This window comes from Silurus meridionalis, chromosome 7, assembly GCF_014805685.1.
Source record: "Silurus meridionalis isolate SWU-2019-XX chromosome 7, ASM1480568v1, whole genome shotgun sequence".
NCBI lineage: Eukaryota > Metazoa > Chordata > Actinopteri > Siluriformes > Siluridae > Silurus > Silurus meridionalis.
The window spans coordinates 7,008,155-7,025,892 of record NC_060890.1 but is presented as its reverse complement, the minus strand read 5'-3'; the positions used below and the strand labels follow the sequence as shown (position 1 = coordinate 7,025,892).

At 40.5% G+C, this 17,738-nt stretch overlaps 1 protein-coding gene across 3 annotated transcripts; it reads right to left on the bottom strand.

Annotated features, from left to right (window-relative positions):
• Positions 1–14,525: 14,525 nt before the first annotated feature.
• On the bottom strand, positions 14,526–17,366 carry LOC124388939 (cytochrome P450 26A1). 3 transcript variants are annotated; one of them, XR_006926491.1, is made up of 8 exons: positions 17,025–17,366; positions 16,717–16,941; positions 16,141–16,422; positions 15,882–16,037; positions 15,656–15,790; positions 15,414–15,566; positions 14,891–15,281; positions 14,526–14,834 (listed from the first exon to the last, which is right to left on the bottom strand). XR_006926491.1 is itself a non-coding variant. In XM_046854076.1 (7 exons), the coding sequence occupies exons 1-7, from the start codon at positions 17,211–17,213 to the stop codon at positions 14,946–14,948; spliced, it is 1,476 nt and encodes a 491-aa protein (XP_046710032.1). In that variant the 5' UTR covers positions 17,214–17,365; the 3' UTR covers positions 14,526–14,945. The 3 variants fall into 3 exon arrangements, 1 of the variants encoding a protein (XP_046710032.1); XR_006926490.1 differs by having other exon boundaries at positions 14,526–14,830; XM_046854076.1 differs by having other exon boundaries at positions 14,526–15,281; positions 17,025–17,365.
• Between the last annotated feature and the right edge of the window lie 372 nt (positions 17,367–17,738).

Genomic DNA, 17,738 nt, shown 5'->3' with positions numbered 1-17,738 from the left:
GTAAAGTTACTGGTCTGAAAATCTATCTGAGGAAAATGTAAAAAATTTGAATTTAAATTTACTTTACGCCTTGTTTTTTTTTTTTTTTTTTTTACAGCGGGGGTGGACTGGGGGATTCTAGTGTAGTTCAAAAAGGACTATACAAGGGGATATAAACATTAAACTAGTTTTTAATTGAAGCTTTAAAAATTAAAGTGCAATAACAAATAAATGAACTAAAACATAAAAACAATACAGTCCATGACTTGGGTGTAATGTGAGCAGAGGTGGCAAAAGTACACACATCCTTTACTTAAGTAGAAGTACAGATACTCATGTTTTAAAAGACTAGGGTAAAAGTTGAAGTACTGATTAAACTTTTTTACTAAAGTGAAAGTAAAGAAGTTTTGGCTCTGACATGTACTTAAGTAAAATGTAGTTATTACTGCTACCTGTTTTAGCTGTTAACTGGACCTCACATCATGATTAGATAGATAGATAGATGACAGACAGACAGACAGACAGACAGACAGACAGACAGACAGACAGACAGACAGACAGACAGACAGATAGATAGACAGATAGATAGATAGATAGATAGATAGATAGATAGATAGATAGATAGATAGATAGATGGATGGATGCAGCCAGGTCTAGATAGATAGATAGATGTGATAGCCTAGTGGGTTAATGTCAGGGTCCCCACAAGGATGAGTTTGAGAGTTTGATTCCTGGTCGAGCTGGTTGCTGTGTTGGTAAATAAAACTTCTGGACCTTGTCCACTCTGAAAACATTTCAATTCTGTCCTTTCTGTGTTGGATTAATTTCTTGATTTCCTGGTCTTTAATGAAAGATAACTCCACCAAAAAAAAAGGCACTTCTGTGGTAGCTCAGTGGGTTAAGGCTTGTGCCTGAACATGGTCCTTAATATAGTCCACGCTGGTGATAAGGTTTCAAAGCCGGTCCTACATGCCTTCTTTCTTGCTGCGCTGGCATGAAACAAAGTATGAACCCTCCAAAAAGTACACATGCTTTTAAGCAGTGGTCGCTCAGTGGTTTAAGGCTTGTGCCTCATCTAAACATGCTTCCCAGTCTGATCTCTTCCATGGTTCATCGGATTCAGGCTGGTGCCTCGCTGATGGTAAGGATCAGGGTTTAAATCCTGCTAGTTGCGATGTTGGTTATGTTCCTGCTTTCTAAATCTTTCTTTAGCTTTATAGTCTTGTGTTGATGGTTTAAAGGTAGATAGACCTGCTCTAAACAAACTTCTTGGCCTGTCTTCTCTGATGGTCCAGTGGGTTAAATCAGGTGTCATGCTTTTGGTGGGGTTCAGGGTTGAAATCCTGCTTTCTGTCTGCCAGTCACGATCAGGATTCACTTCCTACATCTTTCTTTAGCGATATATTTTTGTTTTTAATGGGTTGAAAAGTAAGATAGACCTGCTCTAAATAAGCTTCCTAGCCTGTCCTCACTGATAGTTCAATCGGTTAATGTCGGTGTCTCGCTGGCGGTGGGGGTCCGGGTTCGAATCCTGCTTTTTTTCCTGCTATTTACAATGTGGGTTCAACTTGTGCTACTTACTGTATTCGCTTCCTACATCTTTCTTTAGCATTAAATTCTTGTGTTGATGGTTTGAAAGGAATGATAGACCTGCTCTAATCAAGCTTCCCATCCTGTTTTTTTCTGATGGCTTAGTGGGTTAAGGCTGGTACTTTGCTAATGTTGGTGGTCAGGGTTCAAACATGGCTTTCTGTCTGCTAGTCATGAGGTAGGTTAAATTCCTGATTCCTACATCTTTATATTCTTGTTGTGATGGGTTAAAAAGAAAGATAGACCTGCTCTAAACAAGCTTCCCAGCTTGTCCTTCCAGTGGGTTAATGCTGGTGCCTTGCTAATGGTGTGAATCAGGGTTCGAATCCTGCTAGTCACGATATGGGTTTGCGTCCTATGTCTGTCTTTAGCATTATATTCTTGTGTTGATGGTTTGAAAGAAAAGATAGACCTGCTCTAAATTATCGTCGCAGCCGGTCCTTCCCGATGGTTCAGTGGGTTAAGACTGGTATTTCGCTGTTGGTGGGGTTCAGGGTTCGAATCCTGCTTTCTGTGTTTCTGTCTGGTCTGAATTTCTTGCTTTGAAGCATGAAACGAAGGATAAACCCCCAAAAAAAAGAAGGTGTGTTGTGGGACTTGATGGCTTTGTGATAAAAGCCTTGCCTCTGAGTTCAGAAGTTGCTGGTTCAAATCTGGCTTGTCCCCACACTGGGTAAGCTGTGTGGAAAGTAGTGTCTGGTGAGCATTGAGGTAGTTGACTGTAAACAAAGGCTGTGAAGACCTGCTGCTTCACAGCCTCAGAAAAAGTGAGGGTGATAGGTTTTTGGCAGAATTTTTCCCTATATATGCAAAACTAAGTCGATACTTTTTTGAACGTTTTTGCTTCATAACACCCTGTTTTCAGCTTCTCAGATGCCGGGGGGGCAGATGCCCGGATATTGCCCCCCTGCTTCAGGATACGCCCTCCGAAACCACATCCAACCTTCCACGCAGCCATTTCTGACACCTTCTTTACTACAGCCACCGGAACCTTCCACACTCTTAACTTTGAACCCTGGCCGGGGTTTGAACCAGCAACCTCTCAACCCAGAGGCAAAGCTCTTCCAATTGAGCCACAGGATCTCCTGTAAGAAGCTGATTTTTAGGACCTTTTTTGTTTTTTTTAAAACTTTTTGAACAATTTAAAGGAAAGCTAAGGGGTAGGAATTGAACCGGGTGAGTCAGATAGCAGAGGCCACATTACTTACCACTACACTTTCAGAGGGGTGGCAAACAAGCCTTTGCTTATTGGACTCTTCGCTTTTCTATAGTTAGAAGACCAGTGTTTTCTCTTAGATCATGATGGTAGAGGGTCAAAACTTCTCCTTCATGTACATTCTCTCAGTAACTCAAAGTCTATGAGAAGTGACTCAGGTACAAGAAACACATCTCCAACACCTGCACCACTGATATACCATGATTTACCAGCAACCAATTTTAATGATCTTTCATTGTTCTGTTTTTAAAAACTTCTTATAATGTTCAATATGAAACTAGAGGTAAGAATCGAACCAGGGAAGTCTTTCATCATAGATCACTAATGGCATTACTTCAAAACTCAAAACTTTGTTTTTTTTTAGTAAAGAAGCAGGAAAGACAGAGACAAAGACAAAGAGACACAGACACAGCTTTAGAAAGAGTGAGAAACAAATAGAGAGACAGCAAGAGAGAGACATATACAGTGAGACAGAGACATTTACTAAAAGAGACACAGAGACAATTAGATAGAGAAAATAGAAAGACAAAGATAGCGAGATATAGCCACTTCCTGTTGTTAGTGTTTATCCCGAGCGACTCTTAATGATCTCATTTACTAAATGAGCAGTAGTGAGTTAAGGGCTTGCTCAGGTGCCCAAAACTGGCAGCTTGGAGGTGTTAAACATGTATCATATGTACAGCATGTGATATATATGTAAGCATATGTACAGTGATTAAATATAAAGGCAATAACAGTGCAGAGACGTGTGGACATCATTAAGAGCCTTTGCTATGTTTCCACACGGACAGTTAATGAGGTGATACCGGAGAAACTGCACCTCTTCAAGTCAAGTCAGGAAGCTTTTATATATAAAATTATAGACATTTTACAGATTTAAATGATGTATTGTTTTTATCTGTACGATCAATAAAGACAGTAATTTAAGTTTGTGTCGCCATTATGAGGGAAAACCCACAAAACGCCACAAAAAGTCAGATAGTGAACGTGCACATTGAACAACTTTCGATTCGACCGCATTTCAGCTCCCCGATCAATCAGTGCTAGTAGTTACTGGGGTGTGATTTGTTTCCCCCACTTGAATTTTTTACTTTTTTTTACTCAGTAACAGATATTATTTATAATGTAGTGCAATTTATTTTAAAAAAAAAGTACTCCAAAAAGTAATAGTGCACAAAAACAACTATTCAATTACCGGGAATGTAATTTGGTACTTTCCAACATGGCTGAAAGAGATTCTGCTGCTGCTGCTGAAGGATGTACCAGATGAAGAATGGCGTAGCTCAGGTAAATGTTTCGTCTCTCAATGTTTGACACAACTGATAAGATAAAAGAGGTCAAGAAAAAGTGTTCCCATGTTCTCATGACATTCGGATACTAGGAGTGTGTGGGTCCTTAGTGGGTTCTTTGCTTACAAGGCTTACGATTCATTACTCACGTTTTTATTCAATATAGTGTGAGCAGGAAGAAGAGTAAGTGTGGGCTAAGTTTCTCCAGAGGGTTTCTCCAGAGGTTTTCTATTAGCGATGATGGACGCATGAAATAAATGAAGCAGCTCGCTTGCGGAACTGAACCCTGTGGGAATCACAAGAACGACTGCTCGTGTATGAGAGTCTGCGTTCACTCATGGGGGCGATGGGAAATTTGAAGGAGGACAGGCAGAGCAGAGGTAACTCTCTGAGTGTGTGTGTGTGTGTGTGTGTGTGTCTCACAGGCATGCTACTTGCTTTTGCCCTTCCAGTGAACTGTAGCAGTCTCGTATTCACTGCAGCTTTCCCAAATCCCATCATCACTTGAACTGATGAACATGGAACAGGTTTTTTATCTTTCCTGAGATGCACCATTACCTGTTCTTACATCATCTCACCTATTAACCTGGGCTTCTGATTGATTACAGAGGGTTGTAGTCATGTCCATGAATGAAGCATATCTTCTTTTTAAACACCCGATGGGAAAGGAATCAGAATCAGAATACTTTATTAATCCCATAAGAAAATTGTTTGGTTTCAGTTGCTCAAAGTAAAAGATCAAAGTAGAAATAAAAACAAAAATCACAGTGTATATTATGTCAAATAAAATGTGTAGCGTCATGAAATGGAATTTGTAGCAGCGGTGAGAAACAGATGGGAGAAAAGTCAGACTACATTAATAGTTATAAAGGTTATATGTAACACATGTAAGCACATGGTACTAATTATAACTAATACACTCTTCATCACAGCCACTTCTTTTTTTAACAAGATCTTTGGTTTACACACAAAAACCAATAGACAATAATTCCCTGGTGGCCACTAAGTGAATTACACATGTAGTTTAATTGTGTCCTCCATTTTAATATAGCAGCAAAATGACTAAGGTGATGCTGGATATTTAACACTTCCTGGATCGTATAGGGTCAATTCTCTCAAGCCAAATGTAACCTACACATGTAACCTTCTATTCTGTAACAAAGAGGGCAGGAAAGTAGGAGTGGGGTCAGCGGAGACAGCTGCTCTTGCTCTTAGCTGGTAGAGAGCAAAGGGGAGAAAGTCACTATGGGTTCATGTGCAGGCCAGATGAGTGGGGGGGTGAAAGCAGGGGGAACAGGAGTGGATGGCAAGGGCCATGAACGAGGAACATCGAGGAACATCAGCATCAGGTGGTCGTGCATGTACACAGAACGCTGGCCTGCAGATTTGGAGTGATCCATAAAGAAAGACAATCCTTATTGGATTTTGATGTGAAATATAAAATGCATTGGAGATCATGGTTAACCTCGACGACCACATGTAATTAGATTACCTGTTTTTTAATCAGATATTTATCTTCCAGCAGTGCACTGCACAACCTCATGCAGATCCAGGTCAAGAGCTTCACATCAAACATCGTCAGAGTGAAGAAAAAAATGCGATCGCAGTGACTTTAACCATTGCACGGATTTTGATGCCAAATCGTATTCACACACAGCAGTCTCAAGTGTCTACAAAAAATAATGCAAAAAAAAGGCCTGGCACAGTTTCAGTGAGTTATTGTTATGTTATGAGTTATGGTTATATATCTTGTCTGAATCAATGGGAACCCAGTGTGGTTTTCTGCTTCCTGAAGCTTTGGAGTGAAATTCTTTTCTGCTCACTATGGCTGGAAAGAGTGGAAGTTACTGTAGCCCTCTTGTTGGTCTCACCATTGAATAGGATTTTCATAAATCTGCACCGAAATGTTTGATGTACACATTGTCCTGTAGGTGATGATTCACTGCTGTCTAATGGTTGCTACTGAAAAATTTGCAGGAAGATTCAAGATTTTTATTTGTTGCAAACATAGTTATATGCAGAGTAGAACTTGCAGTGAAATAAAAACCCAATTGGCCGTTGAGAAATCTGGCATTAAGTAAAAGGTCTATAAGTTTAAAATATAAAAGAATAAAAAAAAAAAAAAGGAAGTTAGAGAAGAAGAGAAGATGGAGAAGATGGACAAGAAGGAATGAGCAGGGTTATGTGTATTCCTATTAGTATACACATTTCCGAAACCATTACCACAAAATTGGAGGCACACAATTATGTATGAGGTATATGATGTATTTTCTCTTCACTTGAAATAGGAGACCCAAACCTCTTCAAGCCTGACAATGTGCCTGTGCCCAAATCCAGCTTTATGAAGATATGCTTTAAATGGATTCAAATGGTCTACTATAGAGCTCTGACCTCACTTTTGTGATGAATTTGAACACTGACCACTGGCCTCATCACCTCACCTACATCAGTACCTGACTTTACTAACACTCTTGTAGCTGAATGAGCACAAATCTCTACAAGCACATTTCAAAATTTGGTGGAACATCTTCCCAGAAGAGTGAAGGTTATTATAACAGCAAATGTTGGAACGGGATGTTTAAAAAGCTCATACAAATCTCATAGTCAGGTGTCCACAATCCTTTGTTCATATTTTGTACAGTACAGACCAAATGTTTGGACACACCTTTTTATTCAAAGACTTTTCTTTATTTTCATGACTATGAAAATTGTAGAGTCACACTGAAGGCATCAAGGGCTATTTGACCAAGAAGGAGAGTGATGGGGTGCTGCGCCAGATGACCCGGCCTCCACAGTCACCGGACCTGAACCCAATCGAGATGGTTTAGGGGTGAGCTGGACCGCAGAGTGAAGGCAAAAGGGCCAACAAGTGCCAAGCATCTCTCGGGGAACTCCTTCAAGACTGTTGGAAGACCATTTCAGGTGACTACCTCTTGAAGCTCATCAAGAGAATGCCAAGAGTGTGCAAAGCAGTAATCAAAGCAAAGGTTGGCTACTTTGAAGAACCTAGAATATGACATATTTCAGTTGTTTCACACTTTTTTGTTATGTATATAATTCCATATATAATTCCACATGTGTTAATTCATAGTTTTGATGCCTTCATTGTGAATCTACAATTTTCATAGTCATGAAAATAAAGAAAACTCTTTGAATGAGAAGGTGTGTCCAAACTTTTGGTCTGTACTGTATATGCATATACATGTAGTTCAAAAGTCCTTTTGTCCTTCAAAATTGTACAGTTGCTTATAAGCTGAGTAAAATTTGCAATTGTGAAACCCAATACACTCGAGCGAACCAATAAAAGAGTTTCTAATGATGTACAAACTATATACATTTTTCCACTCTACAGTATATGAGACATTGGTCTGTGAATATCTATTCATTTCCTCTTCCATTTGGTCTATTTCTGTATAAATGTACTGATATTGCCTCATACATGCAGTTTTGGCTTTCCCATGTTCCGAGCATGCTTGATTAGAGTGACAGGATAATGCCTCGAGCTGTTTCCCAGCAATACTGATGCAGAGATTAGATGCAACAGAAAGCGAAACATAGCTGTGTGTCTTTTCTTTAGCTCTGATGTCTCCGGTCTCAGCCTAAAGAGACGCCTCAAAGGTGAGCCCAGGTCTTTCAGGGCTCATTAACAGAGAGACTCCATGAGCCTGACTGACTTGAACTCCAACTTGCACTGAGCAAGTCAGAAAGGTTCAGTGAAAAAACAGCATTAAGTATTGTGGATCTACATTATATAGACATTATATAGACAAAGGTTTGATAATAAGATTCAACATGGAGTGCTCATTTGTTTGTATAATAACCTCCACTTTTCTGGGAAGATGTTTCACTAGATGTTTTTTAAGTGTGCTTGTAGAGATTTGTACTCACATTCAACCACAAGGGTGTTAGTAAAGACAGGTACTGATGTAGAATTAGCGATGGCAAAAGTACACTCATTCTTCTGGTAACTGGACCCCACATCATATTAAAATAAAATTGTGTTACTTATTGAATGTATCCAGGCTGAACAACCACCATATAGAACACAAGCAAAGAGAAGATTATGATGATCAGGTGATCAGGAATGTCTCAGTCTGTTATGTTTACATCGCTGACTCCCTCTGTCTCATCCACGTTAGCCTATCTTGTTGCCTTCTGCCATGCTTGTTAGCTTCATAGCCTAGCGTACATCTGTGGTGTGTGAGAGCCACCAGTGGTAGGGCTGAGAAATTCTCTCAATGAGAAGAAAAAAAATTTTGATCATGTCACCAAATAGATTTAAACTGAAGTAACTTGCCTGTTTTGAAAATGTAAGAAGTAGAAAGTACAGATATTTGTGTAAAAAAATAAAAAGTACTGATACCAGAAAAATCTACTTATGTACAGTAACAAAGTATTTGTACTTCATTCCTTCCCCTTTTTGGAGAATGAGGAGCCTAGGGTGCAGCCAGTTTTCCAATTTTAAATTTGAAGGTGTTTATTAGGGTTGAGATCAGAGCTCCAAATAAGGTCACTCAAGCATATCTGCATGGAGCTGGCTTTGTGCACAGAGAAATTGTCATGTTCTAACAGGTTTGGGTGAAAGGAAAATTTTTAAGATATGCAATTGTGTGCCTCCAACTTTGTGGTGACCGTTTGGGGAAGAACCACATATGGCTGGAAAAATGTAGGTGTCCCAATACTTTTGTCCATATAGTCAATGAATGACACGAAGACTCTCAAGAAACAGCTTTTTTTATGACCAGGTCTATAAGGACATCTCATTTCAAGTTACATTTCAGTTTTAAATATATAAATAACCTTTATGCACACATGCATAAATCCGGCAATTAAAAGCGTCCGTGTGGAAACATAGCAAAAGTTCCTTGATGATTTACATAATTTAAAACACCATAAACACCATGAGTATGGTTTCACTAATAATAAGCAGTCATATTTATCTATTCCTCTGTGGATTACAGTATTAAAAACTTGCAAAGTATTAATTCAACATACATTTAGAACAGTTTAAAATGTGCGAGTAAGTTACGATTAATCACGATATCTTTACTATAGACAAAATAATTTCCTATAATATTATTAAAATATCAATATAAGATCATTCAACCCATTTGTATTTTCAAGCTTGTATTTTATTATTCTATTTGGCAGAAAAGTTGCTTGTTTGTAAAAAAAAATAAAAGCCAATATCTGCCAATAGAACAAGAGTAGTTCAAGTATTTCAAGCTTGATATTAATGTTATTTGTAAATATAATAATAAGTAATACTGGATAATGTCAGCAATTTATATTTGAAGTTTTTCTACTTTTTTTTTTGCAGTGCCTGTACAACTTCCACACATAATAAAATAATAAGTCTACGTTGAGTAAAATGAAAATAAAATCCCACAAAAAAAACCATGGAGACATTCAGTCCTATTTAATATCCTGTGAAGTTATTCCACATAATTATGGGTTTTATATAACGAGCAGCGATAATACATTTTCTGCCTATGTGACACCGCTATAGGAAGAGCAGTACTCTACATGTTCAAGTCCAAACCTAATGTCACTAATAACTAATAAAACACTACGTTGATTTGATAAAGTATGACAAACTTGTTTACCACCTGATCGAACAGATACTGTTTAGTTACTCATTATGTGGATTGGGATGTAGCCCTGCAGGAAAAATTGGCTCGAGAGCATTCTGTAGATTATAAACTAATGCAAGGTTCGAATAGTTACATATCCACAGGCCAAGCAGTAAAAGGTCTTGATGTTTTGTTTTCTGTTTGCCTCAGAGGAAACGTGCCAACTTTGTTGAGCAAAACAAATGAGCCCTGATAAAGTTCATGGTTACACTGAACTTTTGAACTTTTGCCCGTATGTGACATTGCGCTACAATCTGAATCGAGTGCTTACAGTCGAACTGTTTAGGATATTTTGTTCGCTTGGCACCGACAGAGCAGATGCTAAAGGAGCTTTGCCACTTCGGTCATTAAGATTATTTTTCTTTCTTTCTTTCCTTTTTTTTTTTTGGCTAAGGCCAAGCACACGTGCTTTCTGAGTAAACAAAAACACCCAGCTACTTTAAAGGTTCATGAAAGTTCACAGGTTTGAACTCTCTTTGACCCTCTTTCTCAACTAGCCCAGATGAACCATTCCTGTTGGGAGATGTGATGTTACTCATAAGCCCTGGCTAATCACATGAGTCAGCACTTGAGTTCTTTCTTTAATTACCGCTAAACGATTTCCTCTAAAATGCTGCACGGTGCGTTCGGACTTGTGCAATATTTCCAGGATTTTGCGTGAAAGAGATATCGCTGTATTCCTATGAAATTAACCTTTAAGAATTTGCATGTATAAAAACTTAGGCTCCCTCAATGAACCCTGAGTATTATTTCCTTGCTTTATAAATGTTTAACTTTCTTGTTGTTTCATTACAATCAATACCAGTAATGGGTTTCTGGCACAGTTACCAAGCACGCATTAAAAGTCGATCATGTATTTGACGTAGAGCTCTTGTTGGGAACATTGGCATTGTGTGTTGAGGAAGTGTTCTTCTGCTCCTGTTTGTGCCAGGTTGGAGTTTAATGCATATGAAAGCGGCTAACTTCAAGCGGAGCAGCTCGAGGCCACTGTCGGTCGTGAACTGTGAGAAAGGTTTAAACTTGCCTTCAGAAGCGTGGCAGACATTACGGTTGGAATGCCGCAATAGCAGATGGTGTCTTAGGAAGCCAGTCATTAAGCCTCGCCTTGGCAGATCCATGTGGAATTGGTTGCTGTAATTCTCGCCTGGATATCTGGGGGTGTTTTAGAACTGCTTTGAAAAGAAAGGCTTTCGGAGCGTGAGGAAGAGTTCTGACAGAGATAATTGTTATTTTTTTTTATCTCGTTATGCTTTGAAATATGAGCAGAATGCCGATGATTTCAATGACTTCCTATGAAAGAGTTACTGCGGACCTCAAAACATGCATCATAACAATGAGCACAAAGACGTTCTAAAGACACGAAGAGGAATCCGCCTGACTTTTGTGGGATGTCTACATTTCAGTCAGAGTGAAAGTTAAAAGATATGCAATATAAAAGTTTGAAAAGACCTGACCATCATATTGGAATGTTGAACATCTCAATCCATGTTGAGCCATTTTGCAGTGATCATTATTTCTTTAATAGCCTGGGAAAGCTTTATACTCGATTTCAGAGAGTGGCTGTTGGGATTTGTGTTCATTCAGGCACAAGAACATTAGTGAGATCAGGCTGATGTTAGTGGAGAAGGCCTGGGGCGCCAGTTCATCCAAAAGGTGTTGATGACTTGAGTTGATGTCAGGCCTTTGTGAGTTCTTCTACTCCAACCTTGGCAAAAACCATGTCTTCCCAGAGCTTGTTTGAGACATTTTCATGCTGGAACAGGTTTGGATCTTTTAGTTCCAGTGAAGGGAAATCTTAATGCTGCAGCATACAAATAAATCCTAAACAACTTTGTACTCTCAAGTTTGGGGCATCTTAGGGAGGGCTCACAAAGAGCTTGCACAAACCTTTTGGACATTTGTGGAATTTGGTAGACGCTTTTATTATATATTATTCTCAACATACATTTATTCTACTGAGCAGGGAGGGGTTAAGGGCGTTGCTGACAGAATTGGGAGTGTTAGCTTAGTGGTTAAGGCACCGACCTTTGAATCCAAAGGGTGTGAGTTCAAATCCCAGCCATAGCAAACTGCCACTCTGGGCCTCTGAGCAAGGCCCTTGAGTATGAATGAGATACAGGTATGTCCTCTGGATAAGTAAATGAAAATATCTGCCAAATACTGTAATTCAGATGGTTCTGGGAATAGCACTCACAACCTTCTGATCAAGAGTCCAACATCTTAGCCTACTGAGTTACCATTTCCCTAAGAAGGAACATGAGAAGAACATGTACACCAAGAAAATCTGTGATAGCATTAATTTGAAATGTGTTTGTTCGCTGCACTTGTGATGACGAAGGGCTAGAATGTAACCTTTTCACATCTTTGCTGTGATTTGAGGCACCACAAGGATTTTTTTTTTTACACAATACTGTTACATAAGTGTTTTTCCCTCATATTCAGACATGCATCCAACTCATTAGGAACAAAGGTGAGAGTCATGCCACTTAACCTGACACGCTACAGGTACAAGCCATTAATCTTTGTCTTTCCAAACCCGACATGTGATGCTGAGGTAGTCGAGCAGAAAGAGCATCCCATTTTCATTCCAAAGGTCTCCGGGGCTTGGTTTTCACTTGCTTGATTTTATTGTTGATGCTTTCCTCTGTTTGTTCTAAGAGCTTCCTTGTGACATGGTACTTATTCAGGCTACAGTTTCACTGAAAACTGAGAACGCTTCACTGCCATATATCCTTACCAGCCCAGTTGAAGGATGGCACTTTGTCTGTGTTTGAACTGTAACAGAAGAAACAGTGTATATATAAATGTGGATGTTTAAATCTCATCATTTGTGGATTAATCATTAAATGAAAATCCACCATCCACGATAAATCGTTTTTTTGCTATTTTTGCGCCATTTTATTATGTAACATATAATAAATCGAACGGTTTTCAGTTACAGAGTGATGCGTTTCTCCCATTTCACTGTCTTCTTTTCTTCTTACGTCCCCCAGGCATTATGAGTCGTTTCACATTCGTTTTTCAAGCTCATTTGTTTCTGAACAGACAGACTTAGGACTCGCAGAAGCTCCAACTCTTGAGAAATGGACAATTTAATGTGCCCATGAGGTCATGCCTCTTTTTGTAAATGACTGAACTTTTCCTGACCCTTGGGACCTGTGAAAAGCCCCCTCTTGATTATAAATAATAGCAGTGGGTCGCTAATAGGTAATCCGAACGAGAGCTGAAAAGGTCTGATATGATTCGGCAGGAGGGCAAGAGTGCAGCAGACATGTAAATGCTGTTAGGAGCGCTCTCATTGACTTTTGTGGTAATGAAAAAGCCATTTTCACGTTGGTGCTGAAGAACCGTAGCTTTCAAGGGCACAGCGCTGTATCCTGTCTATTGTAGTCAGGAGTTAAGTTTAGTCGGAGCGACTTATGTTTCAGGGGACGTTCGAGCTGTGGTGGTACTACGGCGTTATCTTTTAGGTGCTTGTTGAACCCGAGAGTCAAACAGAGTTCAAATCACAAAATCGCCTTGTGCTTTTCTAAATGGAAGATTTCCTGCGCCATATGTAAAACCCATCACCATATATTTCCAAATTCACCTCTAGCGCTCGGAGGATTTACCAGGAATGTGTTTTCTGTCCTTTAGTGTCAAGAAAACTCTGTATTCAAAACTACAATGTAGGCTTTTTGTGCAAATAGGACGGGAATTGTTACAATACAGGTCTAGTTGCAATTACATTGATTTACTTGACCCCAGGCTTGGGGAACTCCATAAACACAAGAGGCTCTGAAATGGCTTTCATTTAGCTGCTATAAATTCCGTATATACTCGCATTATTTAGACAAAAAAATGGCTCTGAGAATAAAAAGTTCCGTTGTCAACACTCAATGTTCAACAATGGGCCAGGCAGAAGGTTCTTTACAAGGTGATAGGAGGAAAAGTTCAGCTGCATCTATCACAGGGCCCGGACCTGCGCGGATAGGAGGGCTGGACATAAAGGTGTCAGCCATGCAGCGGGGCGAATGTAAATCAGGAGCCCGTAGAACGGGGCAGAGAAATGGCTAACGCAGGCATCTGCCAGGCCCCTTCTCTTTTTCTCCTTCGCTTTTCTCAGTCTCTTTCCCAGTGTCACGCAAGGACAAGTCTCTTCCACATGACCCCTGTGTTCTGGGAGACAAGCCCGCCCAGGCAGTCTTGTTTTTCTCTTATGCTGTTTTCTCCTCTTTTTTTCCCCCCTTCTAATGCTGTAATTTGTGAATTTTTTTTTTGCAGAAGAGGGCGAGGCGGCTGTTAAGCTCGTTATTCTATAGCGACTGGTCTTCATCATTCCATTCAAGTCGCCTCCTGTCTCATGCATTCATAAGATTATTGTTCTTTTGTGGAAGATACGGCTTTGACGATCACTTGCGATATCGGGAGTGCATCGTTCACCTTTTCTCCTTCGAACTTCCCTTTCTGGTGTGAACTCTTAAGAGCTCTCTTACCTCTTTTACAGCCACTGTTACCAACCTAACACCAAGATGATTTTTATACTTGCAGGCTTTAGTTCATTCAGCATTCAGTTACTTAGATAAAGATCGGTCCGGGTCGGTCCGAAGACTCTGGTCTGGTCTGACCATTTTGAATGGATATCTTGGACAGAGTAATTGATCAGCTATAGAGTGGCCCCTATATTTAATTCATATTCAGACTTGTTTCACAAAGGCCAAAAGCTGGTTTCTCAGAAGTACAGGGAGTCTTTAACCGGTTCAGAGACTTTTATATTGAATTCTCTTCAGAAATATATGTTTGTGTATATATGTATTTGCAAAACAAGTCTGCAAGTAGTTTTTCCCCAATAATGTCAGTTTTATTAAATAAAAAACATACAACAAACTGTCAATTTAAATTAAGTTGCATTCAGTAGAACACACTATACGCATATATATATATATTTTTTTTTCCATATATATAAAACTACATTACAAATATACATTATATACCTCAAAGAAATACAGTGATTGATAAAAAGAGTAGTGCCCTTAGTTAAACAATGGAATTCTATACAGATTTGATATAAAACCTCATACGTTACAGTTCATCAGCAAAGTTTTAAACCACACACACACACACACACACACACACACACACACACACACACACACACACACACACACACACACACACACACACACACACACACACACACACACGCAGGCATCTGTACAATTCCCTTGCCAACAGTCTGTGCCTGATTTAATGTGGATTTTAACGGATATAACGGCAAAACTTTGTGGGAAGATTGTCCACAGGGTATACAGTCGGGCCCGTTTTCATTGTCGGCGGTCCATTTAAAAGTGTCCAGTTGCAGTGCTGTGTTAGCTCAACTAAAAAGATCTTGAGCAGCATTTTGGCAAACTCCTTTCCCACACACATCCTGGCTCCTCCTCCGAAGGGGATGTAGTTAAACCTGGAACTGTCTTCCAAGCCTTTAGCCATGAATCTCTCAGGCTGGAATTCCTCTTTGTGCGGGAAGATATCTGCAACATCGTGGGTATCGCAAATGCTGTAAATGACATTCCAGCCTTTGGGAATCTGGTAGCCCTTGGAAAAGAAAGCAGAAATCATTATTATTATTATTGCTACTACATTTGTTCATTATATCTCATAAAATAAGCTTTATGGTACTTTGAGTAACACTGCTATTATAAATGGAGTATCTGGATAAGAACTTACATTGAGTTCAAACGTTTTAAGTGCAACACGGAATCCCCCAGGCACGGGTGGGTTAATTCGGAGGGTTTCCTTAATGACACAGCCGGTGTACTTGAGATGTTCCAGCAGCTTCATGTTAACAGCTCTTTCTGGCAAATACATGCTTGAAAACTCCTAAAGAAAACCAAAAACAACCATGCTTAGCATTCATACAAAGAATTTTTTTTTTATTGAACACACTAATTCCTAAATATCAACCTTACCTTCTCTTCGAGCTCCTCTCGGATCCTCTGAATCACCTCTGGATTCAGTCCCAAGAACATCACCAGAGACGTCGCCGTACTAGCGGTGGTCTCGTGACCGCCGAAGAGAAGTTCGGTTGCTGCCTCCTTCATCGCCTGAGAAGAAGAAAAGTGATTTGTTCATCAAACCGGTCTTAAGGTGCTGCCGTTCAACACAAACAAAATGTGTGAACCTAACGAAGGTTACCTGCATGCTCAGGGGCTCATCGCTTCTCCTGCTGTTCTCAATAAGCTGCTGGAGAGCATCCTTGTACTTGGGCTCGTTCTCGTTGTCACCATCTTGGATTTTCTTCTTGATGTTCTCCTCGATTTTGGCGTGGATGAAATTCCGTGCTTTAAGACCCTAGATCAGAATCACAATTTTGGTTAAAAAATAAAATAAAATAAACATTTAATAACTAAATTAGATCTTCTAGCATGACAGTGTCAATGTTGAAGGTATTTACCCGATACAAGCCGCTGAATGGGACATCGATTGGAAGGGAGAAGAGGTTTTTAATCATTTCTTCAAACGCTTCAACAAGCTCTTGCTCGTCCCTCTTGATCTGCTCGGGATCGAAACCCAGGAGGATCCTCATGGCGATGCGGAACATGAGGCGCTTCAATTCCGGGTACACGAGCACGGGCGCATCGCGCTCCATCCAGTCGGTGACTGCGCAGCGCACCTCCTCCTGGATCACCGGGATGTAGTGCTCGAGAGCATCCCGAGAGAAAGCCTTTAGGATCGCCTGCACCACACACACAAAACACACACGTGAGACACGGGTCAAGTTTGAAAATAGTGCATATGATAATCAGAGTTGCCAGATTGGACACACACACACACACACACACACACACGTCGTAAACCTGAGTCTGTGTCTCAAATCAGTTACTGTCCCACTAAAAACTTTACTATTTATTAATTTATTAATTTGGTCGCATTTATTAATTGTAATGATGAAACGCACTAAACTGGTGCGTGGACGCGCGGTTTTACGCGACGCGAGTGCGCGGATTCCTATGCGCCCTTTGCGCTTTACCTTTTTCTTGTTTCGGTGCAGACTCCCGTGTACGTTGGAGAGCGTGTCTGATCCCAGGATGGTCCTCACCGAAGCGGGCCATTGCACCGCGACCAGCTTGTGCTCCCCGAGTAGGATCTGGCGCACGTTCTCAGCGCCCATGACGCGAACCGTGGGGTTTCCAAAGAGGTGCGTTTTGTAGATAAAGCCGTATTTTTGGCGCTTCATACGCAGGAACTTTCTTCTCTGTAAAGTAAGTGAACGTGGAGTTTAAAAAAAACGCATAAAAACAAAAACAAACAAACCCATGATCTCGATCTCGTGCTTACCTGGAGGATGAGTTGGAGAGTCTCTCCAATAAAAGGCAGTCCCATGGTGCCTGGAGGTAGAGGGTTCGTGGATCCTGGATCTAGTCCTCGAATCACCCAAACTTGCCAGAGCTTCACCGCGGCGAGAAGCAGGAGCACAGGAAGGAGCACCGTGCACATCAAGGTTACCAACAAAGTGTACAAACCCATGACCCTAGGAGCTGATTCAAAGTTCTTCTCTTATAACTGATTCTCTGGTTGTGTCTCTCTTTCTGGTTTCCATGCACCCTTTTATACACATTCCCCTCCTGTCTCGGCCTCCTCGTTAACTTGGGTCAGATAAATTAGTTCACACAAAGTTCATCTTTAATTGTGGTGTCATCTCGCTCCGCCCTTACCCCCACCCACACCCCACCCACCCAGGACCCCGAAAAGCCGCTCCGAAAAAACCCGCAGCCATTTGTTATGAAGGCGCATTTTAATACCACCTCCCGGAGAAGCGGGACAATCCGAGGATTTCACTTTGAAAAGGTGTTAATTCCTCGGCACAAAGGGAAGCGTCCACGGGTTGCTTTTGTTTCCCATATTCCGTCGTTTACACTCCGACTCCATGCCATGCTGAAATGCCAGGGTTGGAGAAACAGAGGGAGAAGGAGAAGGGAGAGGGAGAAGGCGCGTCTTATAGAGCAAGTTTGCGCATTTCAGTGCGTTCAGGTTCCTACTCCATGTGTCATC